We start from the raw sequence: 16,221 nt of genomic DNA, 5'->3' as shown, positions 1-16,221 counted from the left end.
GCAAGGATACAGTCTGTGATTTTCAAGATGGCTTTTTTGGGAGGGGTTGACATCATAGTGGAGGAGTGCCTGATGTTGGAAATCTCACCCCACCTTTACCACAGTCATCACAAACGTTTAAAATTTTATCAAAGTAGCGAAGTCCCTACTTTACCAAAATATAACAAAGAACTGTGAGTACTACATATGTGAAACAAAAACAAAAATTGCTGCAGAAACTCTGACTCATTAGATAGACCCATACTATCCGAAAACCTCCTGAAAACCCCGACAGCAACTGGTGGGTAAAATAAACTAGCTCTCTTCAGACTTTCAGTACCTTACTAGAGAAAGAAACACACAATTTGCTCTTCCAGCAGTCCAAAGGCTTCTGCCAGTATAATTCACACTCACATGCTGCTCAGTTATCCAAGAGCCAACCAAATAATTTTTGTTGGGCTGACTGCCTTGGCATTCACAACTGATCACAACTGCACCAACAAGCCAACCAAGCAGTTGCCAACTATATTTAATTTTCGATAGACATCCTGGTGCTAGCCCATCATTAAGCAGCTCCCCTTGTTGCTTGAACAAATTAGCACTGTCAACACCGCTCATAATGAGTTTCAGTAACTTGCTTTTAATTAGTGCAGCAATGTCGTCCAGCATTTCCTTCCAAAACAGTCCTTCTCCCACTTCAATCTACAATCAAAAGAATACAAGAATAAGAAAATGGGGGCTTCACAGTGTAGAATAAGCTTCTGCAACATTAATCAGGTTAAGCTTGCATAGCTCCTTAAGGAGGCATGAGATTGTATCATGATGGTATGGCAACAAAGCCGCTGTGTCACAACAGCAAATGCTTATTGGGATTGTTTGGAGGGCTCAGGAGTATCCCATTACTGTTCGATTTCCAATTTTCTACACAGATCATTGCCTCACGTGTTAGAGCTGGAGGCCAAGCAGCAGCTGGGGACCTGTGTGGCTTCTTTACCTCACAAATGCAACTGACATTTTCTCCAGTGCGCAGCTCATCATTTCCTTCCCCTGCAATGAGGGGAGTCCAACAGCCCAGGTCATGGGATTCTCCACAATTATTGGCTTCTCCCCAGTTGCATGGTGCTGTAGATCACTTTGACATTGCCCTGTCACCATCCTGCATAGTTTATCAACAGAAAAGGCATCCACTCAGTCACTGTTCAACTTATCTCTGATCATCAATGCCAAATTATGGAGATCTACGCCAGATATCCTTAGACTCTTACACATCAGTTCCTGGTTTCTTTCAAAATCCTTGGGTCATTCAGGGATGACTGCTGTGAGATAAGTGTTGAGAGAGTATGGTGTTGGAAAAGCACAGCAGGTCAGGCAGCATCCGAGGAGCAGGAAAATCGACGTTTCGGGCTAGAGCCCTTCAACAAGAAAGGGCTGATGAAGGGCTCCGGCCTGAAATGTCGATTTTCCTGCTCCTCAGATTATGCCTGACCCTGCTGTGCTTTTCCAGAACCACACACACAACTCTGATCTCCAGCATCTGTAGACGTCACTGTCTCCTGCTGAGATACAAGGGCCACCCTTTCTAATCATGGCTGATTACACATTTTCAAATCCCTCAGACTGACACAAGATTAAGATATAATACTGTCCACACTTTGATCAGGGCTACAGTGGAAGTGATTATAAAGGCACCTGAAGGAGAATGCTGATGCCTGGGATGCTCTGGCAGGTCCTTGCGGTCTAACGCCGAAAACAATGCGCTGTATCATTGAGACATGCTGTGCTCACGCAGAATTCTAGAAAGTGGGCATGCTCTTGAGGCAGCAGGGGATCAACAGCAATGCTCTGAGGATGAGGATAAAGTTAAGGATCAGGACAGTGACCAGGAGGGACACCCAAGAGACCACAGCAAAACTTGTCATGGTCAGGCATAACGGGCTAGACTTAACGTAATTGCAGCCCAACACCAACATCAATGAGCTGGGTGTGGATTTCCTTTCATTACAACTTTGCTTGTTATAGGGCAAGCAGCTCTGGACACTTAAGATACATGTGGACCTGGTTACTTCTGCACTCCTTGAACTTTTTTGTTGCTGAATAAATACATTCTTCATATGATTGCATGCACAGTATCTGATCCCACGTTCTAGTACCTTTACATTACAGGTGTTTCTCACCATTAGGAAGACAGCAGCAATCAGTGAGACAGACCAGTAAAATAGCATGGCACTAGATCACTTTTCAGGCTTCAGTAAGCACATGATAAACTTGATGCTCAACACCTGGCTATCATGATAGGCACCAGGAGGGGAGCAATCTTGAGGAACCACCTCTCACCACCCAGACCATAAGTACCTTGTGGTCCTTGTTAGCAAATGAGAGGCTACCTCACCTTTCTGCACCATAGCCTCAGCTGAACAGTACATTTTGATGGGTGGGTGCTGCGGTGACGGTGTTTAAATATGGCACCAGCAACATGATCGTGAGCCAGGATTGGTAGAAGCCAGGTGCATCATTGAGGAGTTGAAGAGGGGATAATTATGAGAGTATAGTCAACATGGGCCATGGCAGGTCACCCACCATGAACCTCACAATACACAACAAATCAATATAGTGTTAGCAATAGAAGGACGACAAACTGGAGAGGAGAGGGTGGACGCTAGGAAATTGTTTCCGTTAGGCGAGGAGACTAGGACCCGTGGACACAGCCTTAGAACTAGAAGGGGTAAATTCAGAACAGAAATGCGGAGACATTTCTTCAGCCAGAGAGTGGTGGGCCTGTGGAATTCATTGCCACAGAGTGCAGTGGAGGCTGGGACGCTAAATGTCTTCGAGGCAGAAATTGATAAATTCTTGATGTCACAAGGAATTAAGGGCTACGGGGAGAATGTGGGTAAGTGGAGTTGAAATGCCCATCAGCCATGATTGAATGGCAGAGTGGACTCGATGGGCCGAATGGCCTTACTTCCACTCCTATGTCTTATGGAATATGGAATTGTGTGGATAATCTGGATGAAAGGGGTACGGTTTTAAAGGCAGAAATATGTTTCTTGAAAGTGGAAGAATGTGACTCACATTCTAATTACTGAAAAATCGACTAACTTTGGAAAGGAGATAAGCAAAGCTTTTTTTAGGAGAGATAAGCAATTAGGCTTATTATTTTAATTGCCGGACAAACTTGGTTTATAACGGATGGGTCTATGCACTTAAAATTGTTTAATAACACTTCTGAAGTTGTTGTTCTACTTCCAGTGGACATCTCTGTGTAGCAGGAGAACGTGAGGTCTGCAGATGCTGGAGATCAGAGCTGGAAATGTGTTGCTGCTGCGCTTTTCCAGCAACACATTTCCATCTCTGTGTAGCAGTAAGACCTCCACAATGTGTCGTGAACAAGTATCTCTTTCTGTCTCCCTTAAGAAAACGAGAAGAAAGCTTATTGCTGAACAAGTTGCATAGCTCTCTTTCAATGAAGTATTTTCAGGAAACTAAGAAAGTTCTTAAATGTTAGTATCTCTGACTGCCTAAAACCATGAGAGCTGATCTGTTACTTCTATTCCAAGACCAAAATCTAATTGACTTCCAATCTTGTCTGAAGACTTTTCAATTTATAACAACATATAGATTATTCATATACTAGAAATTGGTGTATGGGTGAAATGGAACAAAGTCTATTCCACATATCACACATTAGGCAGGTCTCGCTAGATCTCCGAGAAACTCCCACTGCAATACATTTTATTTCAAGGAAGTTAAAGGAGTCAAATGAGAAGATGTTCAACCAGGCTTATGGGGACACTTAGGTTTCCATTCAATGAAGAGGCTAGGGATCTTTAGGCTGTCCTGGTGGGTGATGGAGCAATAGAAGAAGGATTGGACATACACAGAGTGAAAAGGAGAAGATTAGGACCAGGAAACTGCAAGCTGTTAAAAGTGGTGGAAGGCTTTGAAAGAACCACAGCTGCAAAGACTGTGGTGGGAGGAAGCAAGAATGTTAGCATAACAATTTAATCTGCCATTCCTTAGCTTGCTTTGTTTAAAATGCCTCTTAGCTTAAACTAAACAGACTACGAGAGCTTGTTTAATAAGAAATTACAGCATCTGAAATACTTGTATGCTAATATATCAAAAGCTATTTGCAGGCTCAAGTTATTTAAACACCTTCCAATGTAGGTCAATCATAGTTAATGTGATCTAGAAATACTAGAGAAATCATTAGCTGTTAGTCAGTTTTCAATTGTGCAGCTAGAATGGGAATCTAAAGCATTTTTAAACTAATATGAAAAGTTCCATGAATATGTCATTCCCATGATTTGCCTACCAACATCTGTCCTTTAAAACTAGCATTTCTACTACATTGATCAGCCTTGTGTTTTTATTCTCATGCATTGCAGTGCTTTTCCAACTGAAATGGTACCACAGTGCAGTGGAAATGCTATAAAGTTTCCTGTCAGTATGTGCTGCTCTACTACCTACTGTGATTCAAATGCCTCTGGCTGATAGGGGAAAGCATCTTACCACCTCCTGCCTTAAACTGATTGACAAGCACTTTGTTCAAATCTAAAATGAACACCTTCTACTCTTTCCTTCTGTGAGAACACTCTTGCTAGGATTGCTTTGAAGGTTCCGTACACTTGGCTGAGTTTCAAGTGCTGATGGATTGCAGCACAATACATGCTCCATTCATCTAAGAATGATTGACCCTTTCGCACATTGAGAACCAGATAACTTTGGTGTTGGCTATTGGATACTAAAACAAAAATGCTGGAAAATATGGGATGTGTGTGTATAGACACAATTTCGGGACTATGGCCTTCCATTAGAATTGGAATAGTTTTTGAGCAAGGTGCGAATGGAACAAGGCAAAAATGAAGGGGAAGGTATTTCACATGTTTAAGCAACAAGTGAAGCTCGCTGTTTCATACTGAAACTGTGCAGTAGAAACAAGAGTGGGCTTCACTACTAACAGGATGCTACCATCAATCCAAAAGGACTTCTGCCTATCAGACCGTGAGTAATGTGCTATATAGATTTCAGTGTTAATGTAGTGCTAGGTAAGTAGACTAAGTAAGTAGGCTAGGTAAGTAAGTACATCCAAAAGGATGGTGGACCTTGTCAAACAGCATCTCCCCATGGTACTGACTGAATCAAGGCAGTCCATGCTTACTCAGTCTCACACCAGCCAACATTAGATATGATTGCATGATTCGACAACATTTGCTGGATAACCCTGAGCATATGAAGAATTGCACTGACAACCAATTTAAGATTGTCAGTTGAGCTCACAGTGGTACATGTGTGTACTGTAAGCTATATAGATTAATGCACACAACCTCACTCTTTATAAACAAAAAATAAAATATACAGAGTGCACCTGTTTCACATCAAAACATAGGTGACAGCCATCCTCTAGTTCATTTCACAGGGCAATACCCTGACCGATTAGAATCAAACTGTCCAGTTTAACATTTGAATAAAGTCTGGTAGTCAACTGTCAGTCATCATTAACTGTTGAATTCTCCATTGCAACATCATTTTTTCCTTTTATTAACTCATGGGATGAGGGCATCACTGGCTAGGCCAACATTTATTGCCCATCCTTAACCGCCTGGGCAGTTAAGAATTAACCACATTGCCAAGGGTCTGGAGTCACATGTAGGACAGACTGGGTAAGGACAACAGATTTCCTTCCCGAAACAAGATGGGATTGTTCTACAAATCGAGAATGGTTTCATGGTCATTAATTCCAGAATTTTAAAAAATTGAATCCAAAATTCCAAAATCTACCATGACAGGATTCTGACTCATGTCCCCAAAACATGATGATGCCACTCAGTCATTCCCTCCCCTCAGAAGTACCTCCATTAATCAGAGTCTACTTGCTAATCAGTTTGCACTCTCCTCTCCTCCAGTATAAATACTGGTTTTTCCTTTACTTTGCTACTCCTTATGAACTGTTCCGATGAGTGGAAGGCTAAAATGGCAGAAAACAAAACAGTGGGGGAACAATGTTTATGGTCTGAAATTGGGGAAGTCAATTTTGATTCCACAAGATTGCACAATTGCTATCTGACTATTGGGCACTGTTCCTGAAGCTTACATTGAACATAAAACTGGATCAATGCATTAGGACAGAAGAGAAATGTTAGCATTAAAACAAGGTGAAGTATTAAATCAACTAGAAACCGATGATAATGCTTGTGGGCTGAATGGAAATATTCCACAAAGTGTGATCCAATCTGCATTTGGTCTCCCCAGTGTATAGGAGACCACATTATAGGCAGAAAATACTGTACACTTGACTGAAAGAGGAACAGATAACTTTTTTTCATCTGGTTGGTGTTTTTCACATTAGACAATGAAAACTTTATTTTCATTTGATATTGCACAGAATCGGAGGATTGTATGTCAGGCATATTGAATAAGTGGCTATAAAGATTTCATGTGGTGACAGGGTGGGGGGCTTGGTGAGGTTTAGATAGTCTTTAAAGAATGTTGGGTGCTTGGCTGCATTGCTTGGGGACTGCAGCAGCCCTTTACACACCCACTCCCACCCGCATGAGTCAGTAGGTCCTGTGAACAGTAGAATGAAGCCCATTCTGGTGGGAAAAGAAATCATGGGTCAGTTGTGTGGTTTGAGAGTCACAAAAGTGCATAGGTTGGGCTGTCCCAAGCCTGGCAGAATATTTGACCCATCAGACGTCTGGTTTTTGCCTTTCAACCTTTTTTTTGCTCTTTTAACATGCTCATCCAGCTCTTATTTTTCAGTTCTTAGGAAAATGCCAACATCAGATATGAAATGGACCTGCTGTCTCTTTCTCCCTCTCACAGTTCTATGGTCATCTGGTCATTTCCTATCCATTGCCTTCACATATTTCTGCATTAATTATGTACAATGCCTTCTTGACAAAAATGTTGTCCCATTTCCCCTGTACAAAGTGGTTTCCCAAAGATGTTGTCATCAGAGTGCCATTTTAAATAGATACAGCTGATGGTTTGGTAATGGTTCCATTTCTATACAATATCAAATGTGCTGTTATCTGCTCCCAGCTCAGCACAGAAAGCGGCAGCCAGATAGCAGTCAGTCAGTCAGTTCAACTCATTGTTCTTTAACCTTAAAATGAGCAATATTCCTCATCTCTTGCACTCATCCTGTTCCATTTACCTGAATGTTTTCTCCATGGAAGATACATTAATCAATTTTCCAGGACTGCCTTTGACGTTGACAGTGAATTTTCACACTTCAGGCACAAAAACAACTCTCATCTGTTAGAGACCTTATTGGTCATTAGTTTTATGTCACCCATGTGCTTACCCAACAATATGTCAAATACATCATTGCTTATAGAATCTGTATCTGTAAAACAAAACATTGCAACAGAAAGAGGCTATTCAGCCACTCAAACACTGTCTCTGTTGTGTTGAAGATCAAACTTTCATACAGTTAAAAAGACACTAGAAATAAAAATATAAAACATCTGACGGCTTGTGGGGGGGGGGGGGGGGGGGGGGGGGAAGAGAAAGAAAGAAAGAAAGTGTGTGTTTTAGATCTTGTGGTACAGTGGTGGTGTCCCTACCTCTGAGCCAGATGGTCCAGATTCAAGTCTTCCCTGCTCCAAAGCTTCGTAACACATTTGAATGGGTTGAGTAATAATATCTCTGAAATGTCGAGGAGGGAATAAAGTGGCAATAGCATAAAACAGAAAATGTGGAACGGCTGGTGAGGATGTTGCAAGGTCATCATTTTAATATCCCACTATGTTCCTGCACTGCAGAGAACAAAGTATACATTTCTCAACAGAAGCTAAATATGGAATGCACTGCAGTTACTATGTTCTTGGTATACTTCAAAGGACAGACACAAAAGAGAGTTTTCTCTGATGTTGTAGTACATTTCAACATTGTAATACAGTAAACAACTGAAGCAATAATGTATAGGGACCGACCTACATTAAAAACAAATTTTCAATGCATTTTTCTAATTTTTATCAACTAGTGCATGGATCTCTCAGATTTAGAAGGGGGAAGGGTAAATGTATGCAGATATTGATTACTGCTACTGCTGCAACGTTTATCACTGGGCCTTAAGCAATAAATGTGCGCTGTGTCAATAAGGCCAGCAGAAGATGGAGTACTATAATTTATTTTTAAACTTGTAGCAAGGTATCAAAATTGCATTTACCATCCCAATATCTCATTGTTTCTACTTTCATCTTTCACATCTACAACCCATAGTAAGTGAACTGGGTTTGGAGCTGAAGGTTTTAGTTGAGTTCAAGAGACTTCTCAACTTCAACAACAAACTGAGCCATTTTCAGCACCAACTCAACTCACCATCTTTTGCTATCTCTCACCAAGAAATTGTCACATGATAATTTTTTTGTTGATGTTTCAATCAGAGGAAGATACAAAATCGCAAGCGAACAGCATAATGTGGGTGAAAGGATCGCCTAATGATGTGTGTGACTGGCCGAAGCAGGAAATAGTCGAATGGCAAAGGCCAAGAATTTATCTGAATTAGGCTACTTCAAAGAGTGGAGGAGACAGCTGCAGGCTGACCTCCTTACCTAGGTTTCCATTCTGATCTTGGATGACAAGTTTGAATCTGCAGCTTTTGGTCTAACTGATGACATATTTTATAGATTTCTTAAAGAAAATCCAATGTAAGGTTCTTTTAGTACAAGAAAGGGGAACTGAGATTCACCCCTTTTACCAAATATAAATCGTGAGGCCTTGGGTTCAAAAACGCAACTCCCACTGAACAAATTCCCAGTTTTATCTTCGATGCCAGGAACTAAGAAGACACACTCAAAGAAGCAGTCAAATCTTAAGCATGAACCATCCCCAGACATCAACAATAGTACTGAATCAACCTATGAAGTCCCATCTGTTCTGAATAAGCCAGTGATTATTGCGCTGGCATTCAGACCCTTAAGCCTTACAAATTAGAAACCCATATCGTTACAGTAAATCCTTGAAGCTATTAGCCATTTTATTTCTATTGCCCATCAACAAGAACAGTTATCAAATGTTTTCATGGGAAAGTGGATGAAGTCACACAGATCACCAACCCTTGAACACTGGCAAGATTCACAGAAAATCCAGGAAAATGTGGTCAGAAGGGTGTACAACTTATCCACTCAATTTGGCCTGAATATGAGAAGTATTATGGAACGCGACTCCCAAAATAATTGGGAATGAACTGCAGAAAACCCCTTAAAGTGTACATTTGTTATTTCCAGTTATCTTGAAAGTCAACCTATTCACCAACAATTGAGCTTTTAAACTTTAAACAAAGCAAAAATTAAGAGACAAACAAAATGATACCAGTTACATGTGAAATCATTCAGCACACGTCAAGATAAACTGCAACATGATGGATAGCATCACATTACTGTCTTGCCAATCCAGCACTGCCATTTCCAGAAGGTTTGAAAAAGGTTGCTGGGGTATCCAAGATATTGTTCTTCCTCGATGTTTCATGCACAGGATCAATTTTATGATGGAATGAAAGACACATGGGCTACTAAAGAATTTGCCAGTGTCTGTTCTTACAAACAGACAAGCACCTCTGAAGGAAAACACACCACCTCCATTCTAGCTGTATGATGCTATACAATAACAACACACAAAGATGGGATGAATAGCTATTTAGCTCGGGCCAAAATCAGAAGCAGAAAACCTTGCTGCCTTTGTGTGCTGTACTCCTATGCTTAATGACAAAAATCTTTATATTTGCATTAAATACATTATTGTAAACGTTACTTATTGTGTATTGTCAAAGTACTTGTGTTTGATGGGGTGATATTACATAGTCATTTTGCTGCATTCATATTATAAGCAGGATATTACAAGGTATGGTTGCGAAAGTGAAACAATGATAAACATCAGTAGGCAACCCTTATGTAAGTGTTCTGTGATAGATATTTTTAAACAGCAACATAGCATGTCAAAGCAGAACAAACAGTATTTACATCCTAGTCTAAAATCAATGGTGTTTGTGAGCTGTGGTAGTTTAATAAAAGGTGGCTAACTAGGCCTTTGATGGATAACTATAAAAATGAAATCAAACACATACACATCATTGCACAAAGTGTGAGAATATACTTCCTATTTATTTCTCTTTATAAGGGAAGGAATAAAAGCAGGACTTCTTAATAAATATCACGGGTGGAACTCACACTGGCTTAGTCACCATCGGATGCAACAAGCATCCAACACTTTCCAGCAGAAGTCTAGACATCAAGACGAGAGATTGTTGCTAGTGAGCAGCAAGAGGCCTATTAACAGGGATTATTGCTTGCTATTATCTTCGTTATTACTTAGTCTCACCTCATTAATATGGAGGCTGTTATTCTATCATGCACCAAATAGAAATGACAGACTGAAGCTTTTTAGTGTGCAAATCAGAACCTGGCCACTCCAGCTCACGTTTTGCTCCTCTGGACCTCCATGTTGGAATTCTGCACCAATGGGCTCAAGGGAGCTTCAATGGGCAGTGGTCGCAGATATACCACATCCACAGACACTTGACACTGCTAATCTCAATACATCATCACAGAGTATTTTCAAACCACTTACAGCATGCTTCTGCTTGCCTTTAAAACACACCAACAATTACGATTGAAAAGCTGTTGCAAGGACACGGTGTGTGCAGGGAGAGACAGTCAGCTCACAAACTGGACACGGCAGCATCTCAGGTCCACTTGCCTGCTTTGTCTCACCGCACAAATCACTTAATACATACCCAGATGCACACAGCATCACTGCCTTTTCTTCTTGCAGCTTGGCCTCTCAGCCAGAGCCTAAAAGCTTACCTTGCTGCTCAGTGTAAGCACATACCCAGACAGACAGTTTGTAATGCTCATTGGCAGCCATCAGAGAGGGTGGAATAGCTGCTGCATAACACAGCACTATGTTAATCGCAGACTCAGAGGGTCAAAGTCACAGGGAGACAGAGGTGGAACCAATACACCACAAAGCCCAGGGCCAGCAGCAACCTGCTGCAGAAAATAAACAGTCTCTCCAATATGAAAATTCACAGCTGCAGAGCCCCTCAGGATGGTATGGAGGCACAAACGGCTGAGGGTCTTTCGTCCTCAATGTCATTTCCTCCAGATCAGTGAGATACAGTGTCGGGATAGACTGAGGGTATCCCTGGACACTGTCAAAGAACGGAGGTGCTGGAGTGGGACTGTTACCCGAAGGAATGGCTGGGCCATCTTATCCTGGTGGGCATCAAGGTGACAGCTGCACCTTTATGTGACTGGCTCCTTCCAGGGAGTCATGGGGAACCACCATGGAATCACACAATTCAATTCATTAACAACGGTGACCAATGCCATTTGTACTAGATCACACTCATTGACTTTGTTTCCCTGTGACAAGGTCAGTGCTGCAGCCAAGGCAGTAAGATCTGTATCTTAGCTGGCTTCCCTCAGCTACAGGACACCATCAACTATACACACATCAGGCTGAGAGATCCACAGCTTACAGTTTCTTCGAGGTTTGTGCTTTATGATTCTGACATTCTCATATCCTTGCTGCATGTGAGGGGCCAGAGGCCTTGCAAAGATGGTTCCTCACAGACAAGGGTCACCTGTTGTGACCATGGCTGAGGACTCCATTATACAAATCCCTGAATGAGGCAAAGTGGAGTTATAATGCAATCCATTCTTCACCCAGGACAACAGGGCAGTTGGAGAGGAGGGTTCTGCTTAGTCTTTTGTTGTTTAAGGGTGAGGATACTTTAGCCCAGACTGGACAGGGATTGCCACATAATCCTGGCACGCTGTGCTCGGCACAACCTGGAGCAGGCAACAAGAGGATGGAATGGATGCTACCAAACTGGGAGTTCAGCAGCAGTCTTCCAAGGAGGAGGACGAACACGTTCAGTGATCGCAGCATCACGTCATATATATATATATATGTCGGGTGCTACAAATTAAACAGGATTTAATTGAGACCCAATTCCAGCAGATGACAGCTCAGTGCTGTGATCACTGACTGTAAAATACTTGTTGCTCAACAACACAGTTCATTTGTATTCGCGGAGAAAAATGCAGATTCTGTTTGATTCCTGTTCACTCTGGACATTTGAAACTAAAAAGTTAATGTTTTGCATCATTTGAAGATTTTGCTGTGTATGAAGGTCCCACTTTTAACAAGGATAAGATGCTGGGCTACAGTGGGCACTGGGGAAGGAGCTGTAGTAGGAGTCGTATAGGCTTAGAGAGGGTAGTAAGAATGGATGTGATAGGTCGGTGAGTTGTGTGGCCTAGTACTGAAAGATTGCAGTTGAATGTGCAAGGAGGTTTCAGCCATGTCATCGATGTGCTGTGAGACATGTTGGTTTATGGCTGCTGTGCCACTCCTTTGATGAAGGGCAGCTCTTCACTGCCAATATTTGTCCATGATTCAAAGATGGGGCCTATGTCATGGATAATAGTCTACTCCAGGATAACACATCATCGGCCAGTTTCTCTGGCTACAGCTTGTGGTTGAATTGGGCTAGCATCAGCTGAAAGGAATGCCACAGGAGTGGCGCAAGTAGTTAATGGATCGAAGGAGTGAGAAAATCCACTAGGCCTCAGGGAGCAGAACCCTCCACAGAACTTGATGAAAATGACACTCTGCCAAAATCTGGTAAGATTCAGTCTCATAACTTAGATATTGGCAAACACTCACACTTTAAATGTTGCTACCATGCATCACAAAGTTTTGCAACTCAAAACTCAATGGATTAATTTCTAAACACATGATATTAAATGGTATTGTTCCAATGATTGATAGATGAATCAATCAATCAATTATGGTCACAGTTTTATTATGTAATGTTTTTGCTGAGCTGGTAGATTTTAACTGGTGCATCCGTCAATGTGGTGAAATTGTCGTCAGTATTACTTCAGACTGAAAAGGGGAAATAATTAGAACAAAAAAACTGTTTCAATCACCAGTTATTACTTTGTTCCTTGTTTCGAGTAGAAAGTGCATGCATGAGGAAGAACAGTGAAATATGAGGCTGTTTTCAGAATCAAAAAAACCTGCTGACACTCATTGTTTGGACATAAATAGTGGTCTCCAGCATAACACACCAGCAAACAGCCAGCACCTGCTGATTCATCCTTTATCCCGACTTCCCGTTTTATCTGTAATATTGGTGAATATTTTGGGAGCCCTTCAAGATGTGGGAACTACAATGAGTGATTACAGGTCTTCACCCAAGGATGTATTGTATGGGATCACAATTCCAGCAGATTTGTGGTCAAATTTAAATTTGCAGAACATGACCCACGCCCAAGACACATGGAAGCAACGCATAACTAACACATCAAGCATACTTATGTTTAAAAACAAAAGCGATTTTCCTCTTTGTACAAAATAACATGGACTGTTTACAATCTTTTTATGCCCTCCCACCACCACAGCCTGAGAGATTGGGCAGATGATCCTGTAAACTATGTCAGAGATAAAAATGCCACAGATGCTGGAATCCAGAGTAGACAAACAGGACGCTGGAGGAACACAGCAAACCAGGCAGCATCAGGAGGTGGAGAAGTCGACATTTTGGGTCATGACCCTTCATCCACAAGGGTGTCAAACTGAAACGTCGACTTTGCCACCTCCTGATGCTGCCTGGTTTGCTGTGTTCCTCCAGCCTTCTGTTTGGCTACTGATGTAAACTATGTCAGATTGCCAAGCCTAGCCTTAGGCCTTTTGGAGGCCCTTAGCTAATTAATTAGGAGGCAATTAAAGGCCTAAATCCACCTCCACGACCATAAAATGCAGTATAGTGGGGGCTCTGATATGTGCACTGTTACTGCACTACCTCTGAGCCAGGAGATCCAGATTCATGTTCCACCTGCTCCACAGTATCTAAAACACTGGCCAATGGTAGGCAGGCTGCAGTGCAGAAGCTGATTTTATCTTTTAATAAACAAATGGGAGGAAGAGGAGGTAACATCATGGTGCCCTTTACATAATGCAAGCAACCCCTCAAAATATCGTCACCCCTCCCCCAGCCACCCTCCAAAATCCATTTTTTCCTAGCCCCCAACCCTGCTTCCTAAGGTATGTAGTACCGCAACACCACCTTCTCAGTCTAATGGCTTTATAGTTTCCATTGGCTTGGTTGCCACTGGTGATCGCTGTGGGCCTACACAGTCCAGGCAGTGCCCACCATACAGTCCTGGCATTTCTGGACAGTTAGGGGTGAAAGCCAAACAGATTGGCTGGCAGATCTCAAAGGTGGGACTTCCTGTCCACTTCAAGATGCCACACCCCCACTTGCCAACATGTTAATTTGATGAGACAAGCCTTTTAAAACTCACCTCTGGAGCAGGTGAATCCTGAATCTTTACCACAAGAGCCCTAACACTCCTGAATCAACCTGTTCAGAGATGTTATTGCACACCTCTGGGGGAGGTCGGGCTTAAACCCAGGCCTCTTTGGTCAGAGATAATGCTCCCCACTATAAAATCCAACCCATAAATTGCAGGTCAGCTGCAGCAGTCATTAAATACAAAACACCTCTGCAGGCAGCAGTGAGACGATTCCACTCAATATACTATCTACCACACCGTGGATTAATTTTCCTGCAGACGCATCTGCTGTAGAATTTAACTACTGTAATTGGCCATACTCATTTCATTATAGTCATTAGAGGAATAAGCTTGATTATCAATCTCTGCTAACGTGGTCTCCACAACGGAAATAGTAGCACACTTATAAATCCTTCATATCATTTTAACCAATATTCAACTGTCCCAAAAATTCAGGAGATTATTAGATTATTGTTATTCACCATTGAAAAAACAACTTTTTGGAAAAGCCATACAATCTTTCATTCGCATATTGGTTAGCTGGACTTAATTTCAACTCTGTAAATGTGTAGGTTTGGAATGAACTAAAATCTGGCCCAGACCCTGGCATGGCTAGTGTTTGAATACATCAGTTATCAGAATAACAAATACTGCCTGTTTTTAAACAAGCCAATGAGGAGAGAAGCTTTCCAAAAGGATTTTGCACACCCATATTACACCCATATTACCTATTGCATTCTGGCTCCTTGCCTAAATCACTGTTTGAAAAACTACTTCTTCCAATTCCAAATACAGATTCATTTAACTGTCAATCATCCAAAAATATTTAATCGGTTTGAAATCAAGATACCAAAATTATGTGATCAAAAATGCTTTTGACATTTTGCAGGGGATGAAAGAAATGGAAAATGATTTGACAGGCTGACGACCATGCTTAATAAACAATTCCTAACACCCTTTTGAATTGAAAATCACAGAGGATCATTGCCACAGTTGGAGCTTATGCAAACATTCTAACACATACAAACTTGAGCTGTGATATATTCATTAACACTACACATTACACTTCTGCACTAAGCTTTACATGCGCTCTTCAACTTCTAGATAAAATGGGTAATAGTCTATTGCTCTGACAAATGCCACAGTTCAACTGTTGCAGTGTTCCCCATGTTTCCCACAGGTATTTAAATCAATTGGCTGAAGCTTCCAATTCTCTCATTAAAGGGTCTTCAGCTGAATTTCTACATAATCCTAATGTTACTCCGTTGTGAGCAAATACGTGTCTCTTGTCAATGTCCAGTGGCTACTGTGTATTATTCTTTAAGCATTCTGGGTAGATGAAGCCTGGGAAGAAACATCTTGTGAAGAGCTTCCCCACCACCTGCAGTCATATCATGCAGTGTTGTTCCAGTGACGTCATGGAGAGCACTGACCTAAGCCCACAGTCTCCATTCATACAGGAAGAAACCACACAAATGTCTTTATCCCAGTCTCCCTATCCTGGGCAACTACAAAGCATCAAACATGGCAAGAAAAGACAACTGAATATGCAAATGGATTATGTAGCAATCAGATGAATACAACCATTTAAAGTAAAAGAGTACATTTTATAGTAGCCAAGAATTTTATGGTCTTTGTCATGTTACACAGTGGATTCACCACAATTATACTGGGAAACTATTGAGTACCTGGTGCCAATAGGGTCAACAATTCTTTGCTGCTAATAGGGACAGATTATGTTAATCAAGCTGGATCAGCCCACTATCAATATAAAAGGCATGTTATTGCAGATGCTGGAGATCTGAAATAAAAAACAAAGTGCTGGAGAAACTCAGTAAGTATGAAATATCTGTGGAAAGGGAAAGAAATTTAATGTTAAGTTCAGTATAAAGATGGAAAGTCTTGAAATCATATTAGACTCAAATAT

General features: G+C 41.5%; 1 protein-coding gene across 2 annotated transcripts in view; it reads right to left on the bottom strand.

Moving 5' to 3' along the window:
- The window catches only part of LOC122550022 (plexin domain-containing protein 2), a 431,455-nt gene that overhangs the window by 409,568 nt on the left and 5,666 nt on the right, over positions 1–16,221 (bottom strand). The window contains exon 2 of one of the 2 annotated variants that reach the window (XM_087987374.1): positions 618–681. The exons of the other annotated variant lie outside the window; for it this stretch is intronic. Within the exon in view, the coding sequence (XP_087843500.1) occupies positions 618–681 (64 nt within the window). The remainder of the gene's footprint in view (positions 1–617; positions 682–16,221) is intronic. 2 annotated transcript variants of the gene reach the window in all.

This window comes from Chiloscyllium plagiosum, unplaced genomic scaffold (genome assembly GCF_037043375.1).
Source record: "Chiloscyllium plagiosum isolate Xiang-an unplaced genomic scaffold, Cpla_swu_hap1 HiC_scaffold_5, whole genome shotgun sequence".
NCBI classification, from domain to species: Eukaryota; Metazoa; Chordata; class Chondrichthyes; order Orectolobiformes; family Hemiscylliidae; genus Chiloscyllium; species Chiloscyllium plagiosum.
Note: the sequence above shows the minus strand (reverse complement) of the source record. Positions and strands in the feature narration are given on the sequence as shown.